The sequence below is a fragment of the Kryptolebias marmoratus genome, linkage group LG3 (assembly GCF_001649575.2).
Source record: "Kryptolebias marmoratus isolate JLee-2015 linkage group LG3, ASM164957v2, whole genome shotgun sequence".
Lineage (NCBI taxonomy): Eukaryota > Metazoa > Chordata > Actinopteri > Cyprinodontiformes > Rivulidae > Kryptolebias > Kryptolebias marmoratus.
Window position 1 is genome coordinate 9,406,339 of NC_051432.1, and position 17,645 is coordinate 9,423,983.

A 17,645-nucleotide genomic window follows, 5' to 3' on the forward strand; every position below is an offset into this window, starting at 1 on the left:
GCAAGTTTCTGTTTCTAAGTTTCATTAGCTTCAGAAATTGTCTCTCTATTTTTTTAATATTTTTTTTGAGGGGCGGAAGAGAGAACCATACTTTAAAAAAACAGTTATTTAATACATTTATTTTGAACAAAACAGTTACACAGCAAAAACAATGCAACTCTTCTTTCTGCAAAGGACTAATTTGCAGTAGGTCTGATTTTGCTTTTAGGGAAGTTAAGCTTTTAAAAAACAACAAAAATAATAATAATAATAATAAAAAAACGACAGACACATAATATGTAATACAAATAGGAACACATGACAAATAAGAATATTCAGGGCTGTTTAATGTTAATTTTTGTCTGCTAAATTTAAAATACATTATTTTAATTTCACCTCGTCATGACTGTAGTTCACATAAAATACATAATGTCCATATCACTGCCTGTATGAAAAGTGATGTACAAATACAATTAGGACTCTTTAAAAATTCACACCGTTTAAAGCTAGGAACATATTCTCATTTTGTATAATTCAGATTCTTCACAGAAAAAACAATAGTAAGTAAGCACAGATGGCTGAATTCAGACAATAAAAAGCAAACAGTGACTGCTTATATAACATGGATAAACTAAAAAAAAAATAGGTTCACAGGTGACATGCACCATCAGTGAGTTAACGGTTAATATAAAATACCAAAAGGAAATTAATTACAGTAGACAGAATGTGATAGATCTTGCAGCCACGCCGTCAGATTTCATGTGACGACTCAGGAAACAAAAAGAAAGAAAGTAATAATTTTATTTGGTTTGTTTGTGTGCTTTTGGTTTCAGGTAAATAACAGTAAATATTGTACCTGCTCTTTGGCGTGAAGGCAAGAATCTGTTTAGCAGAAATGGTCAGTTGTTGAGCATGAGGCTACATGAAATAAAACTGGTTGTTAACACTGAAAATTAGTTTTAGTTTACTGACAGCTATAGCCATTTCTGTGTTTGCTAGGGTCAGTTAATTGTGTCGGCCATCTTAAACTGGCTTGACTAAAAGCTAACCAGTGCTTTCATGTGAGGTCATCAAACCGAGTCTATGGAGACGCAAGGAAACAAGCGTTCGAGCTGCCTGCTGAACTCAACCAATCTGATTGAGACAACATATATAACTATACTTTGCATGAACTTGTATTTATCTGGTCAGCCCGGATAATGACATTCCCCATTCGCTGATCTGCTGCTGTCACACGATGAACGGGTGTCTGAGCTGCAGCCTGTCGGATCACACATCGGCAGCTTTTCTCATCAATGCAAGCATTTAGTGGAACTCAATGGAGTGTTTAATAATCTTATGGCGAAACGACACGTTTTTCGCAGAATTACATATTGATATCTAGCCACTGTCGTGTAGTTAAACCCTGCTGAGTGAAACCCTGACTGATCGACATGGAGAAAAGTGAGATTTTCAGCTGCTTCCACTCTCTGTCATGTCTTTCACCACCACTGCACACTGGACACACTGATATGACAGGTGCAAGGCTTTCCTACCCATTTATGGGACCTCAGTTCTGATTAAACGCAGTTTTTTTTTCTTTTCTTGGTGATACCACTACTCCTCTCTTTTCTAAGTGGTCTGTAATTTCTGGCAGGTTTGATCCAGGTATCTGAAAAAAATACAGAAGTAACATCAGAACCTCCCCAGTGGTGGCACATCTGAATTTGATGCCATCAGTGAGCGCTCCATTGTTTTAATGCAGAGTGTGAGAGGTTTAATAAAATCTGTCCAGTGGTTCATGAGATATTTTGCTAACAGACAATCACATACACACAAAACAACTACATTGCCCGTTTATGAAGCACAACATATTTATCTTCCAGAACGCCCAATTTTTCTTTGTTATTATTTACCAAATGCAAAAATGCAGTAATGTCTGTGTGTGTGTTTATCTGTTGTGTAAGCAAAATATTTCATGTCCCACGAAACTCTCAGAAAGTAATCACTGGGTGCACATCTACGACTTGTTAACTTTTGGAGCCAACCCAATGGCCTCTGCAGCCTATCGACATTAGCCAACACAGAAACGGCTATAAGTCAGCCGGTTTTACAGATACTGAGCTAACATTTGGTGTGGTGGCAGCTCAGTGTCATCCTCAGCGCACACATGTGCGAGGCTGGACAGCTCTGTCCCTTCCGTCCATGTGATGGTCCCAGGCTGAAGCTGTGGCGTGGAAGGTGCGCGGGAGATATGCAGTCCTTCCAGGAATGCTAGGCTTTTAATGTTGGTGAAGTTTCTGAAAACCAGCAAGAAAATAAATTAAAAAATCAGTTTTTATTCTAACTTTTTTTAAAATATATATGTTTAAGCACCCTGTAGCTCAGAGGCAGACTTGTGAACTTCCTGGTCCCCTGCTGATGGACAGCAGCCATTTCCTGTGTGACTGATAAGGACTCATGGTTCCACCCTGATAGGCCTGGTCGTTCACTTTTTTGTTATTTTTGGTACAACTTTCCTGCCTTTTATCACTGCTAGATAAACCACTCATGAATAAGTTGATGACCCCCCCCCCCCTAAAGTTTCCTCCTGCTCGGCATCAGGTTCTCCAGGTGGGGGTGGAGGAGGAGGAGGAGGGTGGACAGCTGACTTCCAGCTCCAGTAACAGAAGCAGCTTACAGTGAGGTCGGAGGTGGGGAGGAGGGGGGAGACTCAGCTTACCGGAAAGAGAAGGCTCTGATCAGCTGCTGGGAAAAGAGGAGGAGAAGCGGAACGAGGCGAGCGAGCGAGCGGGGACCGGCTTGGAAGGTAGTGTTATCGCGATAACACGGGCTTGGAAGGCGGTGTTATCGCGATAAGATCCCGGGGCTGCATTGAAAAGGCTTGACCTGTTGCTGCTCCTCCACAGCTGCGGCGGTGAGCCCTAATCAGCTCGGCTGGAAATGGCAGGGACACGGACCAGAGCCGCCGCCGTCGCCGCCCTGCTCCAGGAGGAGTGCTCCAACCTGCTGGCTCTTTACGTGAGTACATGAGAGCTCGGTTCTTTCCCAGCACAGCAGCTCCCAGCGACATTTTAAAGGGAGGAAAGTGACTTGAATGCGTGCGTGCGTGCAGGGGGAAAAGGGGTGTGTGGAAGAAATAGGCCATGGGTAAATGGAAAATTATTAGTTTCTTCTGTGTGGGTGAGTGTCTGGACCTGCATGTGTGTCAGAACAGAGGCTCTCAAACTTTTCAGCTTCTCTCCCCCTCCTCTCAAAACCATAACAGAGACAGGCTTGTGACCCACATCACAGCAGGTTAGAATGGCTAAAAAGTCTTTAAACACAATTATTTGACAACCAATCAGCCTCAGCATCCTTTTTATGTTATCCATTTATGACTACAGTTGTTTATATTTCATAAGATTGCCTACAACATCATACTACCAACAGCCACATTAAAATTGTGCTTAATTCTTGATAAGTACTTACAGTGAAGCCCTCACAGCCCCAACTTTAGGAACCACCAAGTTAGTGTTTGAGAGAGCACACAGAGGGGTGATGAACAAGAGTCGGAGTTCCTTCGTATTTGTGTGTTGAAGAGACAAATTGTGTCCAGGGCTGCAGAGGAATGCTTCGTGGTGGTGGGGGGGATCTTATTGGAATGACTGAGGTGGGTAATTTTCCTGGAAGCAGTCACGGATGTCTGGGCACAAAGCCTTCATTCGTGTTTCATCTCTTTGCCTGCAGTTTATTAAAGCTCCTTGATCTCCAGCCAGCTCACTTTCTCATCCTTCCATGAAATGTGCGACATGTAACTGCACATCCTCTACGTGCTCAGGTCAGAGTCCTGGGTGTGTGTGTGGGGGGGGTAAGGTGTGTGTTCATCTCTGGTTTCTGTAGATTCAAATCCTATAGGTTTTTTTTTTTTTTTTTTTTTTTAAAGGAGCCTTGGATGAGTGGCAAGATGTCTTCAAAAAACAAGGAAAGAAGTCTAAAAATCTGACTCTGCACCGACTTCTGTAGAGATGTTTGCTCCCACAGTTGGTTGATATTTAAACGATCCTGTTCTTCTTCTTCCTGCCATTGAAATGTGCCTTCTGCCGGTCGCAGCACGTTTCCTGAAGTGCTCGTTCTCCCGGCGCTGAACACTTGGAGAGTTGTTTCTTTTCATGCCCTCTTTGCCAGTCCTACAAGCGGCTCTCTGGTTTCTTCCAGACCCTTCCTTGCCCATATTCCCTTTTTACTTGTTGTACTTATTCCTTTTAGAGTTTGAGGAAGTTGCCTAAAACCCTCTTCACATGATGATGACCCCCCCAATGCTTCGCACAGCCTACATGACCCAGTAGAACGCGGCTGAATTGCGGCAAGTTTGCGAAACCTCTTTCAGTGCGACGGCGACTGTGACTTTGCTTTGCTCTTGGTGCTCGCCCAAAAAGTTATTCCCTGTGTCTTCTGCGATCCCAAAGATGCTCTCCTGTGGCCTCACCGCGCACTATGTATCAGGAGGACATTTCCATGACCGTACTACCACAGACCTGCTGGATCCCTGCACCAGAACAAGTCTCTCGTACCATGTCAGGACGAGGGATGGCAGTGATTTTTGAATGTTCGAAGTCGAGTCGAAATGGGCAAATTTGAAGAACTCGTGACACTTTTCTTTTAAACCAGCACCTGGTAGTGACACGGCAAGTTGTTTCCTAATGGTGCTCTTCCAGTTGAGGTGCCCCCCCCCCCTCCCACTTAACACAACACAGACTGCCCCAGTGCCAGCGTCTGCTTCTGCCATTGTAGTTTATTTTGACGGGATTAGAAAGCGGAAGCCATTTTCACGCGTGAGCTCATCTGTTTTTGCTGGAATACGGGCGTCTCCCTTCACATTGATCCAGTGAAAATGGCATGAATTACTGGAAGTTGGTCTTTATATCCGGAGCGATGACTGGTTGGTGGAAAGGCGGTGTGTGGAGAACTGGACTGGGGGTCGCTCGAATATACAAAGAAAAATCAAATGATTACGTTCAATTTTGAAGAGCTTTTTTATTTTCCTCCTCCTCACTACAAAAGTTTTATGCATGCTCACAACCCTCCACAACTTATCATGTTCTATCAGACATAATTTGTAGGCCACTCCTTTCTTAATGCGCAGATACAGACCATGCCAAGATCCTGCACAGACCACCCACATTTTGACATTGTAGTGGGGGTTGGTATCCGGCGTGAAGGGCTTAATTATCTTGGATCACATCTGGGTTTGTTTTTTTTTCTGTTACTGCCTTGCTCGACAACTCAAGGGGTCAACAATGGTGGATTGGCTTCAAACTCCACCTCAGTCCATTCAGGAACCACACAGAGATGGCCGTAAAGCCGGGGTTGAAAGTGTCTTGTGAGTGCCTTTTTGAGATCAGTTTCCTTATTGCATAGCAGTTCAGAGAGACATTATTTTGGCCTCGCTGTGCACATAGCTTTTGCGTGTCACTCTGTATACTAATTTTGCCCGAAGCAGAACTCTTTGATACTTCTCAGGCAGCGAATTGAGGTCTCCAAACAGGAAGATGTGTATTTACAAGCACCTGTTTGGTGTGTCGTGCCTCTTAAATCAACAACCAGGTTTACTACGTTGTCACAATTCTTGCAGTCAGGAGAATATTGTTTCTGGCTGAGCTACAGTCCTTCCCTGGATGTCCGTAAGTCTTTGCAGTCTGAGTCAGAAACATTAACTTTCCTTTTGACTTCAGAGCACGCTCGTCACATTCGACCTTCCTTTCACACTTGCTCTAACTTGTACTCAGGGTGCAACCAAGGGCGAAGATCCCATCCTATTATTGGGGGGTGGGGGACCGTAAACGGGGAGATTTATTAGGAGCAATTTTTTAAATTCATTATAGCGCTTGGCGACTTACAACACCTTTTATTCTGTTGTATAAAAATATGAAACCATAAAAAATAGTTTCAAGTCACCAAACATCTGGCATGCATCCACACACAATAATTAAGTCCAAAAGGAAACATTTACATCACAGGGAGAATAGGGCATGTGCTGACTTTCAGTGTTGCCATGGATACATGAAAACAAAAACTCAAATTAGTGCAACTACAGTATTCATAAAGATTTTTAATGTGTTCACTCTGCAGGAAAAAAAGCAAGTTATTTATGCTAGAAGCAAAAAAAATAAAATGAAGAACAGCCAAAGAAAGGGGATGTTTTCAGGATTTGAAGCCAGGTCTTCTACTTGGACAACAGTGGTTATCACCATTAGGCCAATGTTGTAGGCCTGAAAAACCAGTGTCTACTGAGCTCATCCTTTATCCACCGCTTCAGTCCTCACACACTTTCAATTTGTCCTATGTAACCCAGTTTGTGTGGTTGGCTGCTGTTTAAGCAGCAGGACTGAGCGTTCACAGACAAGATTAAAACCATGAGGTAATGAAAATAGTCTTGTTCCAAATATTTAATTTTAATGAAGTGGAAATGTATAAAACATGTGACATGTCATTGGTTGACAGTTAACTTTTGCAAAATAGCTACTCACTGGAAGCAAATCATTTAAGCTAGCAGCAAAAAGATAAAACATTAAACGGTCAAAGGAAATGAGTGCAGGTCCAAGGAATCCAACCCGAGTCTCCCACATGAAAGCCGGGAGCTCTAACCACTGTACTAACACAGCAGCCAGAGAGGTCAGGCTTACTGGAAGTATCCGCCATCTCCACCACTCCTATGTGCTAATCATGATGGACCGTACCACTGTTAGAATGATGGGGGGGGGGCATGATTTTTGAAAGGGATAAGTGTGTCATTTTGCCTAAATAAATGGTGGATTTGCTTTCTGCTTGATATGCTTCTTAAAAGTATAGTTTCCTCAAAGGACTTATTGGGGGACAATTTCTGTTTTTCCAAAACTGGGGATATCCAGACCTGTAGTAGCAGTGAAAGACCTAATTTCTAGTCTGGTATTAGGCAAATGTTTTGCTCATTCTTCCTTTTAATTTTGGTTAACATTTTCAGTTCCTGTTTAAGTTGGGTTCAATCAACACAACCTTCCAGATCAGGATCAACTACATCACGGAAACACCAGCTAATTTAATCTCCTTAAACACACCAGCGTTTCTGGCTTTTCCATCATAGTCGTGCATAATTATCACGCCTCGGACAGGTGAAAACATGATGCAGGATAACCTTTACTGGGCCTGTTGTCATGATGAGTTGTTATAAACATGAGGACCCATCTTGGCAAGTGATGAAAGCTGGCTTTTGTCTGTAAGGCGTCCCCCCCCCCCCACACACACACACACATTACACTGCTCGACATTTGGTGCATTCCTGTTCATCTAGCCGAGCGATGACCCCGGTGGAAGAGATGACGACCGGCAAGAGAGGAGCCACCTTCTTAAGTGGGAGGAAGAGCTTTTTCTGACAGGGAAAGACGTCCCCTTTAGTCGTGAATGACCCTTCACTGCAATCAAAGTTTATTACATCATGAACGAAAACTTGCAATAAAGAAATAACAGCTGACAACGTAAATGTGCATCAGAAACAAAAGATACCTGCTGTTTAACACAGAGCCTGTAATTTCTCGTATTCAGCAGATTTTATTATTGACATTAGGATCTTTTTTGATAACATCAGTCATGTGGTTTTAGCTGCTGATTCTGAGCAGGGCGGCCGGCTGACGCCCCGGCTGATACGCCGCTTGAAATGGAGTGGAAAGTTCAAAGTCGTTTGGTCAGACGGGCTGCGAATGGTACGCAACCTGTTCTTGTTGTTTTTCTTTTTGTTGTGTGTTAATGGTGTTAAATTTACATTAATACTGTAATAAACTTAGATTGTTGTTTAAAGGTCATCCATGGAAACAAAGGTGACACACTCCCCTGTTGGCAAAAGCTTATCTCTCCATTTAAGGAGGCGGCTCCTCCCTTGCTGCTCTTCATCACTTCTGCCCGGGTCATCGCATGGCTGACCGAAAAGGAATGCGCCTCACTTCAAGCACTGCGTTGGTTAGTCCAGGTCATCATTAATGAAAATGACTTCTCAATTGACTAACCTGGTTAAATAAAGGTTAAATAAATAAAGTTGGGAGAGGAGGAGAAGCAACAAAAGCCTCACAGGGTTGAACCAGCCCTCACTTCTCCCTTTTATGAGCCAGCGTGTGAGCTGGTGCGTTCGCAAACCACACAATCTGTAGGACTAAATGTGGAGCCGTTTAGGATCCGGCTCTTTTAGGTGAGCCGGAAGGAACCAGAATTCCCATCATTAACTAGGACCAAGTTATAAATGAAAGCAGACAATGTGACAAAGTACGCAGAACAAACAGGAGGATGTGACCATGAACTGTGGAAAAACGAGGAGGGTTGATGAGTAAATGAAAACAGGTGGTAGGTGAAGCGCTGGCAACAGGACATCTAGAGGCTCTGACATGAAGTACTATTCCAAGAACATTACTCAACTGAATAACCCAACCAGCCCAAACTAATTTAACCCAGAGACAAACCTATAAATATCAAACAAGATTACCTCAAAACACCAAAACTAAACTGTATAACTGTAACTGTATAACTCCTTTTGGTGCAGTATTGGGCTGTTTATTCAAACTAGACTTTATAAACCTTTGCATAGCTGCCCGTTTTGCATTGCGTGGTTATTTACAGAGATTTCTGAAGGAATTTGTGGTTAATATCTTACAGCTGGTAACACACTATTTGTCCTTAACCTTTCCATAGAACCCCACTTTAACAGATCTGAACGGTTTCTTTAATTAGCAAAATGTTTATTCAACATACCCAAGATCGGAGGTATGTTTATATAGGATGTGCTGTATGTTGCATTAATTCTTAACAGATTATTTTTGTGCAAAAACTGAAAATTGAACATATTTTTGTCCATGAAAGCTAAGCTAAGTGCTTTCAGCTTCCAGTTGTACTGTACAGATGTGGCAGTGGTACCAGATTATGGAAAGGTCTTTTTGACCTGAGATGTACTGATTTAATTGGGCAATATTTGCAGGTTGTAAAAAATTGTCAGTCGGTCATGTCTATGCATACTTAACAGATTACTAAATAGGAAGATGCAGCAGCAGCTACTTCAAGCCCACTATTTAGTTTTTATTTATTTATTTATTGAAGCAGGACTGCTCATCTCTACATATTATTTTTAAGCGTCCAAGTCTTTCTAAGTGTTATTAAACACATGTTTATTGAAGCTGAGCAAAAACATTTTATTCTTTGTAATGGTAGCTCAGTGGAGCTGTTGTCTCCCAGCGAGAAGGTTGCAGTTTCACCTCTCTGCCTGGGGCCTTTCTGGGTGGAGTTTACATGTTCTCCCTCTACACGCTTTGAGTTTTCTCTGGGTACTCCTATTTCCTCCCGCAGACCAAAACCATGCATGTTAGGTTCACTGCTAACTCAAAATTATCCCTAGGCTTGTCTCAATGTGTCCCTGTGATGGACCTGTGACCTGTCCAGGGTGTCCCCCGCCTCTCGCACACTGACTGCTGGAGATAAGGACCAGCTCCCGGCAACATATTGGTCGATCTCTACTTTTCATTATAATGGTTTTCTTTTCCATTCATAGTTTTGTATGACTGTATGTGTTCCTTTTTTTATTTGATACTTTCTGTTTCTTGCTCAAACCTGTTTGCTTGGGCTGAGTACTGTAAATGAGCCAGAACAAATTCCTAGCTCAGAGCACGAGGATTGCGTTTACCTCATCTTCTCATATCTTAAATATGTGGCCACGCTGACGGCAACGGTGACATCACTGTGGTTTGACTGAAACCGCTCCAGATTTCTTCTCTCAAACATTACTTTCTGACCCTCCTCATTTTCTCATCCTCATTCCAGACCTCAGTTTTTTATTTATTTATTTTTTTGTCTTCCTTTTTTATGTCTTTTGTCTTCAAGAGAGAAAAGGAGGACTTCCCTGTGGATGTGGCTGAAGTCCGTCTGGTGCCTGTTGCTCCTCCTTCCTCCCAGCTGGACACCAGGGACAAGCTCCTGCACCTCCACTCTGCTTTGCTGCAGTGCCACACCTTGCTGGAAAGAGCCATAACCAAAGAAGACGAGATGCTGGGCGGTGGGGAGAAAGGTAAGTACGAGAAACAGAGGGAGATGGTGAAGAACAGACTGTCGCACCTCATAATCAGCACTGGAGAGCTGCTCAAAGCTGCAGACGGTTCCCCCATCCTGATTCCACACTCGGACGACCCAGAGGTAGGTGTTCATGATGACAGGGGTGTTTTTTTTGTTTTTTTTTAAAGTTTAAAAGCTGGATAACAACCCGAGGAGGAACCATTCTCACCTTCTCATTCGCAGCCAAGAAGCCCGACCGTTCTGTTTAAGCTGAAGCTTTGGATTTACCAGATCTACAAAGAAGTGGACCACTGGACCAAGGCCGTCATTGCCACCCTGAAAGAGCTGCCAGCCGAGACGGACAGAAAACGAAAGAGGATAATGCCAGCGACGAGGAGCGCGAGGATCACAAGGAGCATGAGGAGATGAGATGGAGACATGGGAGAGCACGTGTGGGTGATTAAAGAACAATGCAAGAGGGGAAAAAAAACGAGTTGCAGGAAATCTAAACGGGCTGGGTCAAGGACAGGATGAGAGTGTAGCACGCTTGGTCACCCAGGACCAGAGAGAAACAGAAAAAGATAATATTTGTCTGAAAAAGACACCGATCACTGCTGAAACAGAGGGAATTTATTTCTGGATACCTTTTTTAAAGAAAAAAAAGCAATAAAAATAAAAAAAAAAGGAAAAAGTTAATTTTAGATATGTGAGTTTAACACATCTATTTATTTAATTAAAATCTAACAAGTATTCAGAGTTTTAAGGAAGTTTTTCTTTCTTTTGGGGGGGGGAAAATAAAAAGGATGTTTTAACTTCCCATTTCCTCCTGTTTAAAGTTAACATTATGTTGCCTCTGACAGTTTTACTGCTGTATCACAGTTGTTGAGCGATGAGGCAAGTTAACCGAGAGTTATGTGTAGAAATGTTGCAGCACCCTCTACTGTACAAAGAGGTGTATAACACCGGGCCGTTACTTTTACTCTTGAAGTTTCTTCATTTTCTTTACTCATGAGCTCAAACTATTCTTTCTTAGTTTATTTTGTTACATGTTTAATAACTATGAAACCGTTAAAGGGGAATGTAAAGGAAACGCAATGTAAACAGGAAGAGTCTGCAAAAAGGTAATGCTTTTAAAATATTTTAATAGAACCGCAATAAAGGTAAAAAGTAAAGTTACTTAAAACAACAGAAAATTCTATTTATCAGAATATTCTGCTGCATAGAGGCATATGAAGATCAAATGCCACATATAAAAAATGTTGAAGTCCGCTTTAATCAGTAAATGTTCAATGATATATCTGCTGAGCAACTGAAATGATCAACGGAGCAATTAGATGAACTGCAGCTCCATATGGGAAGTTAATCAGAGACGAGTCTTAGGAGCTGCTCTCACCTGCCGGCCTTATCTGAGCTGAAGTTCTAATTAAATTAGCCTCCGCCAAAGACTCGGATTGTCTTTAAAAATGCATGAAGCTTCAGCGTACCTGAAAAGTCGAGATGTGAATGGGACCGAATCCACTTCACTGCACACCTGACGAGAATTAAGATCAATAGAGTGGACTAACACAAAGCAGACAGAGAGATGATTGAAGGACAGCCACAGCGACAGGTTTCTTTAAGGGAAATCACCGAAAACTTGGGGACCAATATTATTTAAATTTTGTTACGTGATTTAAAAAAAAAATTTTTTTAAAGCTGTTTTTGTTAAATGATCAGAGGCTGGTAGGTGCACTGGATGTTTGAGTGTTTCAGTAATACAAGGAGCTCCAGACTACTTCAGAGTCTCGTTCATTTCCAGAAAGTAACTCGAATAGGTCTGAGTCACCGTCGTGAATTTAAAACTGGCTGCATTTTTTGGGCCAATTGGAAACAAAATCTACACTGAAATACAGCTTGTATGTGTCATTGTTCACTCATAGGTTGTACTAAACCGTTTGTTTCCTGCTGTTGTTTTTTCATATCAACTCTGGCCTGATCTGTGTTTTCTTTGTGTTTTAACACTTTTCTCTTTTTATTTATTATTTAATGCCTAGTTCACCGTGCTCTGTCTGTTGACTGGGGAGAGATTGGAATGACTTTGATACATTTTGAGCATTTAATAAATGGCTGAGGATTGGGACTTTTATTTTAAAACATCAAGTTTTGTGTAAAGATGTTTGACCTCCCTTCAACCAAGTGTAATAATCCTGTTTCTGTAGCTGTCTTTTGCTGTATATTTCTAACAGGGCAACAACAATCCAGGTCACCCCAGAGGTTTCTTTTTTTTTTCTCTCTGTGCGACATTTTAACCTTGCAGATTTTCATTGTGTCAACACAGAAACAAGCCACGAAACCCCAGATTTATTTTTCCTCTGGGCAGTAAAATTAATTTGGAAGTCCTAGAGTCAGATTGGAGCCCAGCTTTCAGCTTGTCTGATCAAAACCTAAGAGTCTGAAATAAAAGTAGCATTCCTGGAAAAGATTTTGTATCGCCAGCCTAAGGTCGTAAACACAGATCTTAGGCAGTCCGTTAGCACTCAGGGTATGTGTGGAGGATCAGTCTCAGCTACTCCCACACAGAACTTGAGCTCAGTATCTACAAAATAAGGTCTAATCATTTTTGTTTGCTGAGGTCTGATCATCTTGAATCAAACTGACTTCAAAGGTTAGACAGAAGTAGAGGTACATCTGAAGAGTTTCATTGAAATCCATGAAGTATTTTGACAGACAGACAGGCGATTACATGATCACCTGCCTTTCATGGCATCGTGTAGTAACAAAGTGTTGCTATGAAGAAAAACATACTTGGGTTGGTTCAGACATTTAAACCTGTTAATGTTCTTTTACATTAGAAACTATACAGACAGCTCATTTAGTGGCACATATGGAAAAAGCTATTTTAAAAAATATATATATATTTTATCTGCACCAAAATGTATTTGTACTAACATTAGATTTTCATTTAGAAGAATGGGTTTAATGTTGTGACTTATAGGGGAACAAATTAAAAATGATATATATTTTTCCAGAAATTCTAATTCTAAAATTCTAAATATGATAGTTTTGTTATTTATTCTTAGGGTGTGAGTAATGCAGATTGCAAGTTTCCTTATAAGTTGCATTAGATTTTTGCCAGTCTGACAGGTGGAGGCTTTGAATGCAAGTTTCTCCTGAGCTCAGAAGTTTCCTGTATTAGTAAATGTGTGATTAAAAAAACCAACCATGTCACATCAATCTGTACAGGGAAACCTGAACATCCATAAGGGGTTACACAGGCACATTTTGAACAGATGACCTCTCACGTCAAAGTTTATCTCTAAAGCACATTTGAAAACAACGTAAGTGGACCAAAGTACTCTAGATCAGTGGTTCCCAAAGTTGGGGTCGGGACCCCTCTTTGGGTCATGAAACATCAACTGAGGGTCCACATAATCTCCACAAACCAAGTCAAATGTAAACAAAAAGCTGGTAATAGTATTTTTTACAAAAATATTCTAAAAAAAAAAAATATTACAAATGATTGAAAATAGAATTGTAGAATTGTATTGTACTGTTTTATTTTGTCATTATGCCCTTTATGATAAGATTTGTATACTTAAACCAGTTATATTAGGGGTCACAAGCCTCTGAAACTGTTACTTTGTGGGTCGTAAGCTGAAAAGTTTGGGAACCACTGCCCTAGATGGCGTAAAATAAAATACTATATTAACAATAAATATGAACTAGAATTCAGACATTCTGTGGGTAAAAGCCAGTGAGAATAAATGGGTTTCAAAGCAGCGATTTTAAAATGATCAACGGTCTGAGCAGATTAGCAGCCACCACTAAAATAAAAGTGCTCTGTCACCTTTGTCTTTTAGCCTGGATTTGGTTGGGAGTGTCCAAAAGCTACCGACGTGTGGAGCTCAGTGTTCCAGCCCAAACACTGAGCTCCAACAAACGTTCAGGCAGATAAAGTGGTGCCGTACCTTCAGGACTTCAAAAAGCCAGCAGTAGAGTTGGAAACTGGAAGCTCAAAGAGTGATCTGTTTGTGTCCGGTCAGAGGTTAGGCTGCTGCGGTCTGAACATCCTGCAGATCAAAACCAACGCAGAAAAGATTGCAGTAATCTGACCATTCTGTAATTAAAGACCTGAATGACTGCCTCAGAGCCACTTAGCAGAATATAGATCTTTACGCCTCAGTTGGAAAACAGATCATATTGACAACTGAGCTAATCTGTTGATCAAATTTAAACCCACAGTTAAAAACTGCAGGAGACAAGAAGAGTTTATTAAGCCACTATTACTGTCGTAACTAAAGATGTAACTGGTAATTTTGTTCTCCTGATTCTCTGAAAGTGACTCGTCGTGTCAGCTCTTCAGTGTTTTAAGTTACCGATACTGGTGAGACAGTTTAAGCTTTGGATCATTTTGTTTCACACAAGTAGGAGTATTCACAGAGTCTTGCAAATTAATCAATATATTAAATCTGTCATTAGGAAGTAACTCTGCCTTTACCGGACGTTTAACTAGTTTTCTTTCTTGATTAATATTTTCGTTACTTTACTGTAAACGGATTTTCTTGTTTATTGTTGGTGAAATAAACTGAACTTGGCCATCCTTATTGAGTATTTTGGTACATTAAAGTTTACACAGCATTTTTCTCAGATAAAACTCGCAAAGTGCTTTAGAATAAATTACACAATAAAATTGACAACAATTCATCAACAAACTGTAAAATAGACCAACAAAACTAATACTCATTAAAGAATCTTAACTAAAACCTTGACTTAATTGAAGACCTGGCATTCCTCATACTGTACATACAGACATTATACATGCCTGCATATCGCCTGCTTCCTGTCAAGCTAGTTTAAATCTACGATCAACGTAAATGGGAGAAATGAGAGAGTTGAAGCCGTTTTGTCAAACCTCATAACTTGATGTGCAGTCTCATGCAGCACTGGGAGATGTCACACACAGAGTGTGTATGAACGACTCGTCTTCTGTCACGTCAAATTTTAGCTCAGTATCTGTAAAACCGACTGAGTTGGAACCATTTTTGTGTTGGCTAATGTTGACCAGCTGTGGCGACCATCGTGAATGGGGCTGACTCCAGTCATTAACTGGTTGTAGAGGTGTATCGAGAAATTAGTTTCTGGGAGGTTTGTTCAAATCTAACCAGCTGTTCGTGAGATATTTTGCTAACAGACATACAGAGTTGACTCTAAATAGTCAACGGCGAAATTTCGTGCTATCTGGTAGCGCTCAGAATGTGTGTTGAGGATTAATATCAGCTACCGCACAGAACGTTAAATCAGTATCTGTAAAACTGATTGAGTTGTAGTCATTTTTGTGTTTTTTTAAGGTCAGCTGGCTGTGGTGGCCATCTTGAATCTGTTGTGGTTGTGTATCCAATGATCACTTTCTTTAGTTTCTTTCAAATCTACCAAGTGTGTCGATAAATATGTTGGTAACAGACAGACGTTATTGTCCACCTTCACCTTTCAGCGGTGGGCAATGATAGAAACCTCTTTAACTTCCTGTTAACAGACTCAACACTGTTAATGCCGCTGCACAACAACAACATAAATGTTAGTGATGAGCAGTTTGTTTGGACATCTTTTATGGTGTAAAACAGGGCTATTCAATGGCGGCCCGGGGGCCACATCCGGCCCTCGGGTGAGCTCAGCCCAGTCCACTGATGAGTTCATTTAAAACAAAACTAGATTTTAAATTGTAAATTAAATTTATGTAACAACAATAATTACTGGACGCACTTGGCCCCCATTAGCAATTTAGTAGAAAAATCTTATATTTCACTTTGAATTCGGGTGTAATGCTGAGATTTTAACAGCTTCCGATATTTTCTTTCTAAGCAGCCAGGCTGTATTGTACTCTTTGAAAATAATTCTGGTTTTCTGCTGGGTTTTCACTGTTTTTCTTTGGAATTTGGCTGCTCTTTTTTTTCTTTTTTACTCCTTTTTTGTTCAGTCCTTGTCTCTGACCGCAAACGTATGCTGTTAACCGCGTACTCTAACAAGATGAGGATGAAAGTGGAGGCCGAGCAAAAAAGCGGTCTCAAGGCTAAAACACTACGCGCAGCGGGAGAACATTATCCAAAAGGTTTTCTAAAACAGGAAAAGAACCAAGCCAAGACCAGACACTGGACCTGAGAGAAGCGTCACCCTTCAGCTGATCGTCGACTGTACGTCACGGGTTCAGCTCGTAGCTCTTTGAGAATCGATGTGTTGGAGCTAAAATGTTATTTTATGAATCAAACTGTTATCTGTGCTACTTCTTGGAAACACAACTAAAAAAGATACTGTGTTAATGATTAAAGACCTAATTTAAAATCAGTTTTTTTTTCAAATTGTCTGTTCTGCGTCGACACAACGCTGGTTCATCCCTTGAGTTTAGCAGCCTGTTTATGCCTGATTGAGTTCAGAAACAAAAAAAAAAAAAAACATTTCTCTGGAAGTAATCAGAAGCCCGACTGAAAACGAGTGAAAAAGCAGCCAGAGTCCAAAGAAAAACTTTAAAGCTCGAAGAACTGTTGACAAAAGAGCGGTTTGAACAAGTCCAGGAAAGTTTGGATCCTTTGAAGCTAAAATGTAGAGAAATGAAGGATGACTCAGGACTTTTGCACAGTCCTGTAAGTATACAGTATGTTGAACTGTAGGAGAGGACAGGATGTGCGTGTGAGCAGATGAGGTGTGAGTGTGTTTAAAGGGAGTGTGTTTGTGTGTACATCTTTTTGTTGGTGTATGTGGCTGTAATGGAAGGAGTGGCAGCCTGCAGGAAAGGAGGGAGGAGTGTGTGTGTGCGTGCGTGTGTGTGTATGTATATATGTACATACTGACGTGTACAGATACACTGTATGTGGGTGTATAAGTGTGTGTGAGTGTAGCAAGCAGGAGGAAAAAATATGCATGTGTGTTACAGAGAGAGAGAGTGAGAGGAAAATTGTGTGTGTGTATGTCTGTGTTCATGTGTTTGTGTGTACTTGCACACTGGTGTGCGTGTGGGTGTATGTGTGTCTGGGAGAGACAGTGAGATGAAAAAAGAGAAGGGGAGAGAGGGCAGGGAAGTGTGTGTATGTGTGTGTTGGGGTGTGTGTGTGTGTGTGCATGAGTGTGTGTGTGTGTGAGAGACAGACAGACAGAGGGAGGGGAGAGACAGCAAGCAGGAGACAGAAGTGTGTGTACTAGTGTGTGTTTGTGTACGTGCCTGTGAAAGTGTGTGCAGCTGTGTGGGTTTCTGTGTGTGTGTGTTTGTGTGTGTGTGTGTGTGTGAGTGAGAAACCAGAGCAAGAGAGAGAATGTGTGTGTATTAATGTGGGTGAGAGAGGAGGAGAGAGGACATGTATGTGTGTGTGTGAGTGTGTGTGAGTGAGTGAGAGAGAGAGAGAGTGGGGGAGGGTGTACAAGGGAGATGTGTGTGTGTGTGTGTGTTTATGAGAAAGGAAAGAGGGAATGTGTGTGTGGCTGTGTGTGTGTATGTTTGCGCCTGCGTAGGAGGGAATGTGTGTGTACTTGTGTGTGTTTGTAAGTGTGTGTGTGTGTGTCTGACAGAGATAGAGGGGGAGGGGTGTGGGGGGGGAGAGCTAGGAGCAAGCTCTGCAAATGGTGTGTGTGTGTGTGTGTGTGAGTCTGTGTGTTACAGCAGCACAATATGTGCCTGTGCT

At 41.5% G+C, this 17,645-nt stretch overlaps 1 protein-coding gene and 1 long non-coding RNA gene across 4 annotated transcripts; one reads left to right on the forward strand and one right to left on the reverse strand.

Annotated features, from left to right (window-relative positions):
- Positions 1-84: 84 nt before the first annotated feature.
- On the reverse strand, positions 85-3,581 carry LOC112450268. The gene is made up of 3 exons (XR_005232999.1): positions 3,430-3,581; positions 2,088-2,258; positions 85-1,630 (listed from the first exon to the last, which is right to left on the reverse strand). It is a non-coding gene; the product is annotated as an uncharacterized LOC112450268 (long non-coding RNA).
- Positions 2,631-13,178, forward strand: cntf (ciliary neurotrophic factor). Of its 3 annotated transcripts, XM_037974866.1 has the most exons (4): positions 2,631-2,767; positions 2,868-2,979; positions 9,832-10,140; positions 10,216-13,178. In XM_037974866.1, the coding sequence occupies exons 2-4, from the start codon at positions 2,902-2,904 to the stop codon at positions 10,426-10,428; spliced, it is 600 nt and encodes a 199-aa protein (XP_037830794.1). In that variant the 5' UTR covers positions 2,631-2,767; positions 2,868-2,901; the 3' UTR covers positions 10,429-13,178. The 3 variants fall into 3 exon arrangements, with proteins under 3 accessions (XP_037830794.1, XP_037830793.1, XP_037830795.1); XM_037974865.1 differs by lacking the exon at positions 2,631-2,767 and having other exon boundaries at positions 2,788-2,979; XM_037974867.1 differs by lacking the exon at positions 2,631-2,767 and having other exon boundaries at positions 2,802-2,979; positions 10,243-13,178.
- Positions 13,179-17,645: the final 4,467 nt, after the last annotated feature.

Excerpts from the sequence above, each read along its gene's own strand:
- cntf (XM_037974866.1), top strand. The coding sequence starts at position 2,902 with ATGGCAGGGACACGGACCAGAGCCGCCGCCGTCGCCGCCCTGCTCCAG. Across the intron at positions 2,980-9,831 it reads CCAACCTGCTGGCTCTTTAC|AGAGAAAAGGAGGACTTCCC; the intron begins GTGAGTACATGA and ends TTTGTCTTCAAG. Across the intron at positions 10,141-10,215 it reads CACACTCGGACGACCCAGAG|GAACCATTCTCACCTTCTCA; the intron begins GTAGGTGTTCAT and ends CAACCCGAGGAG.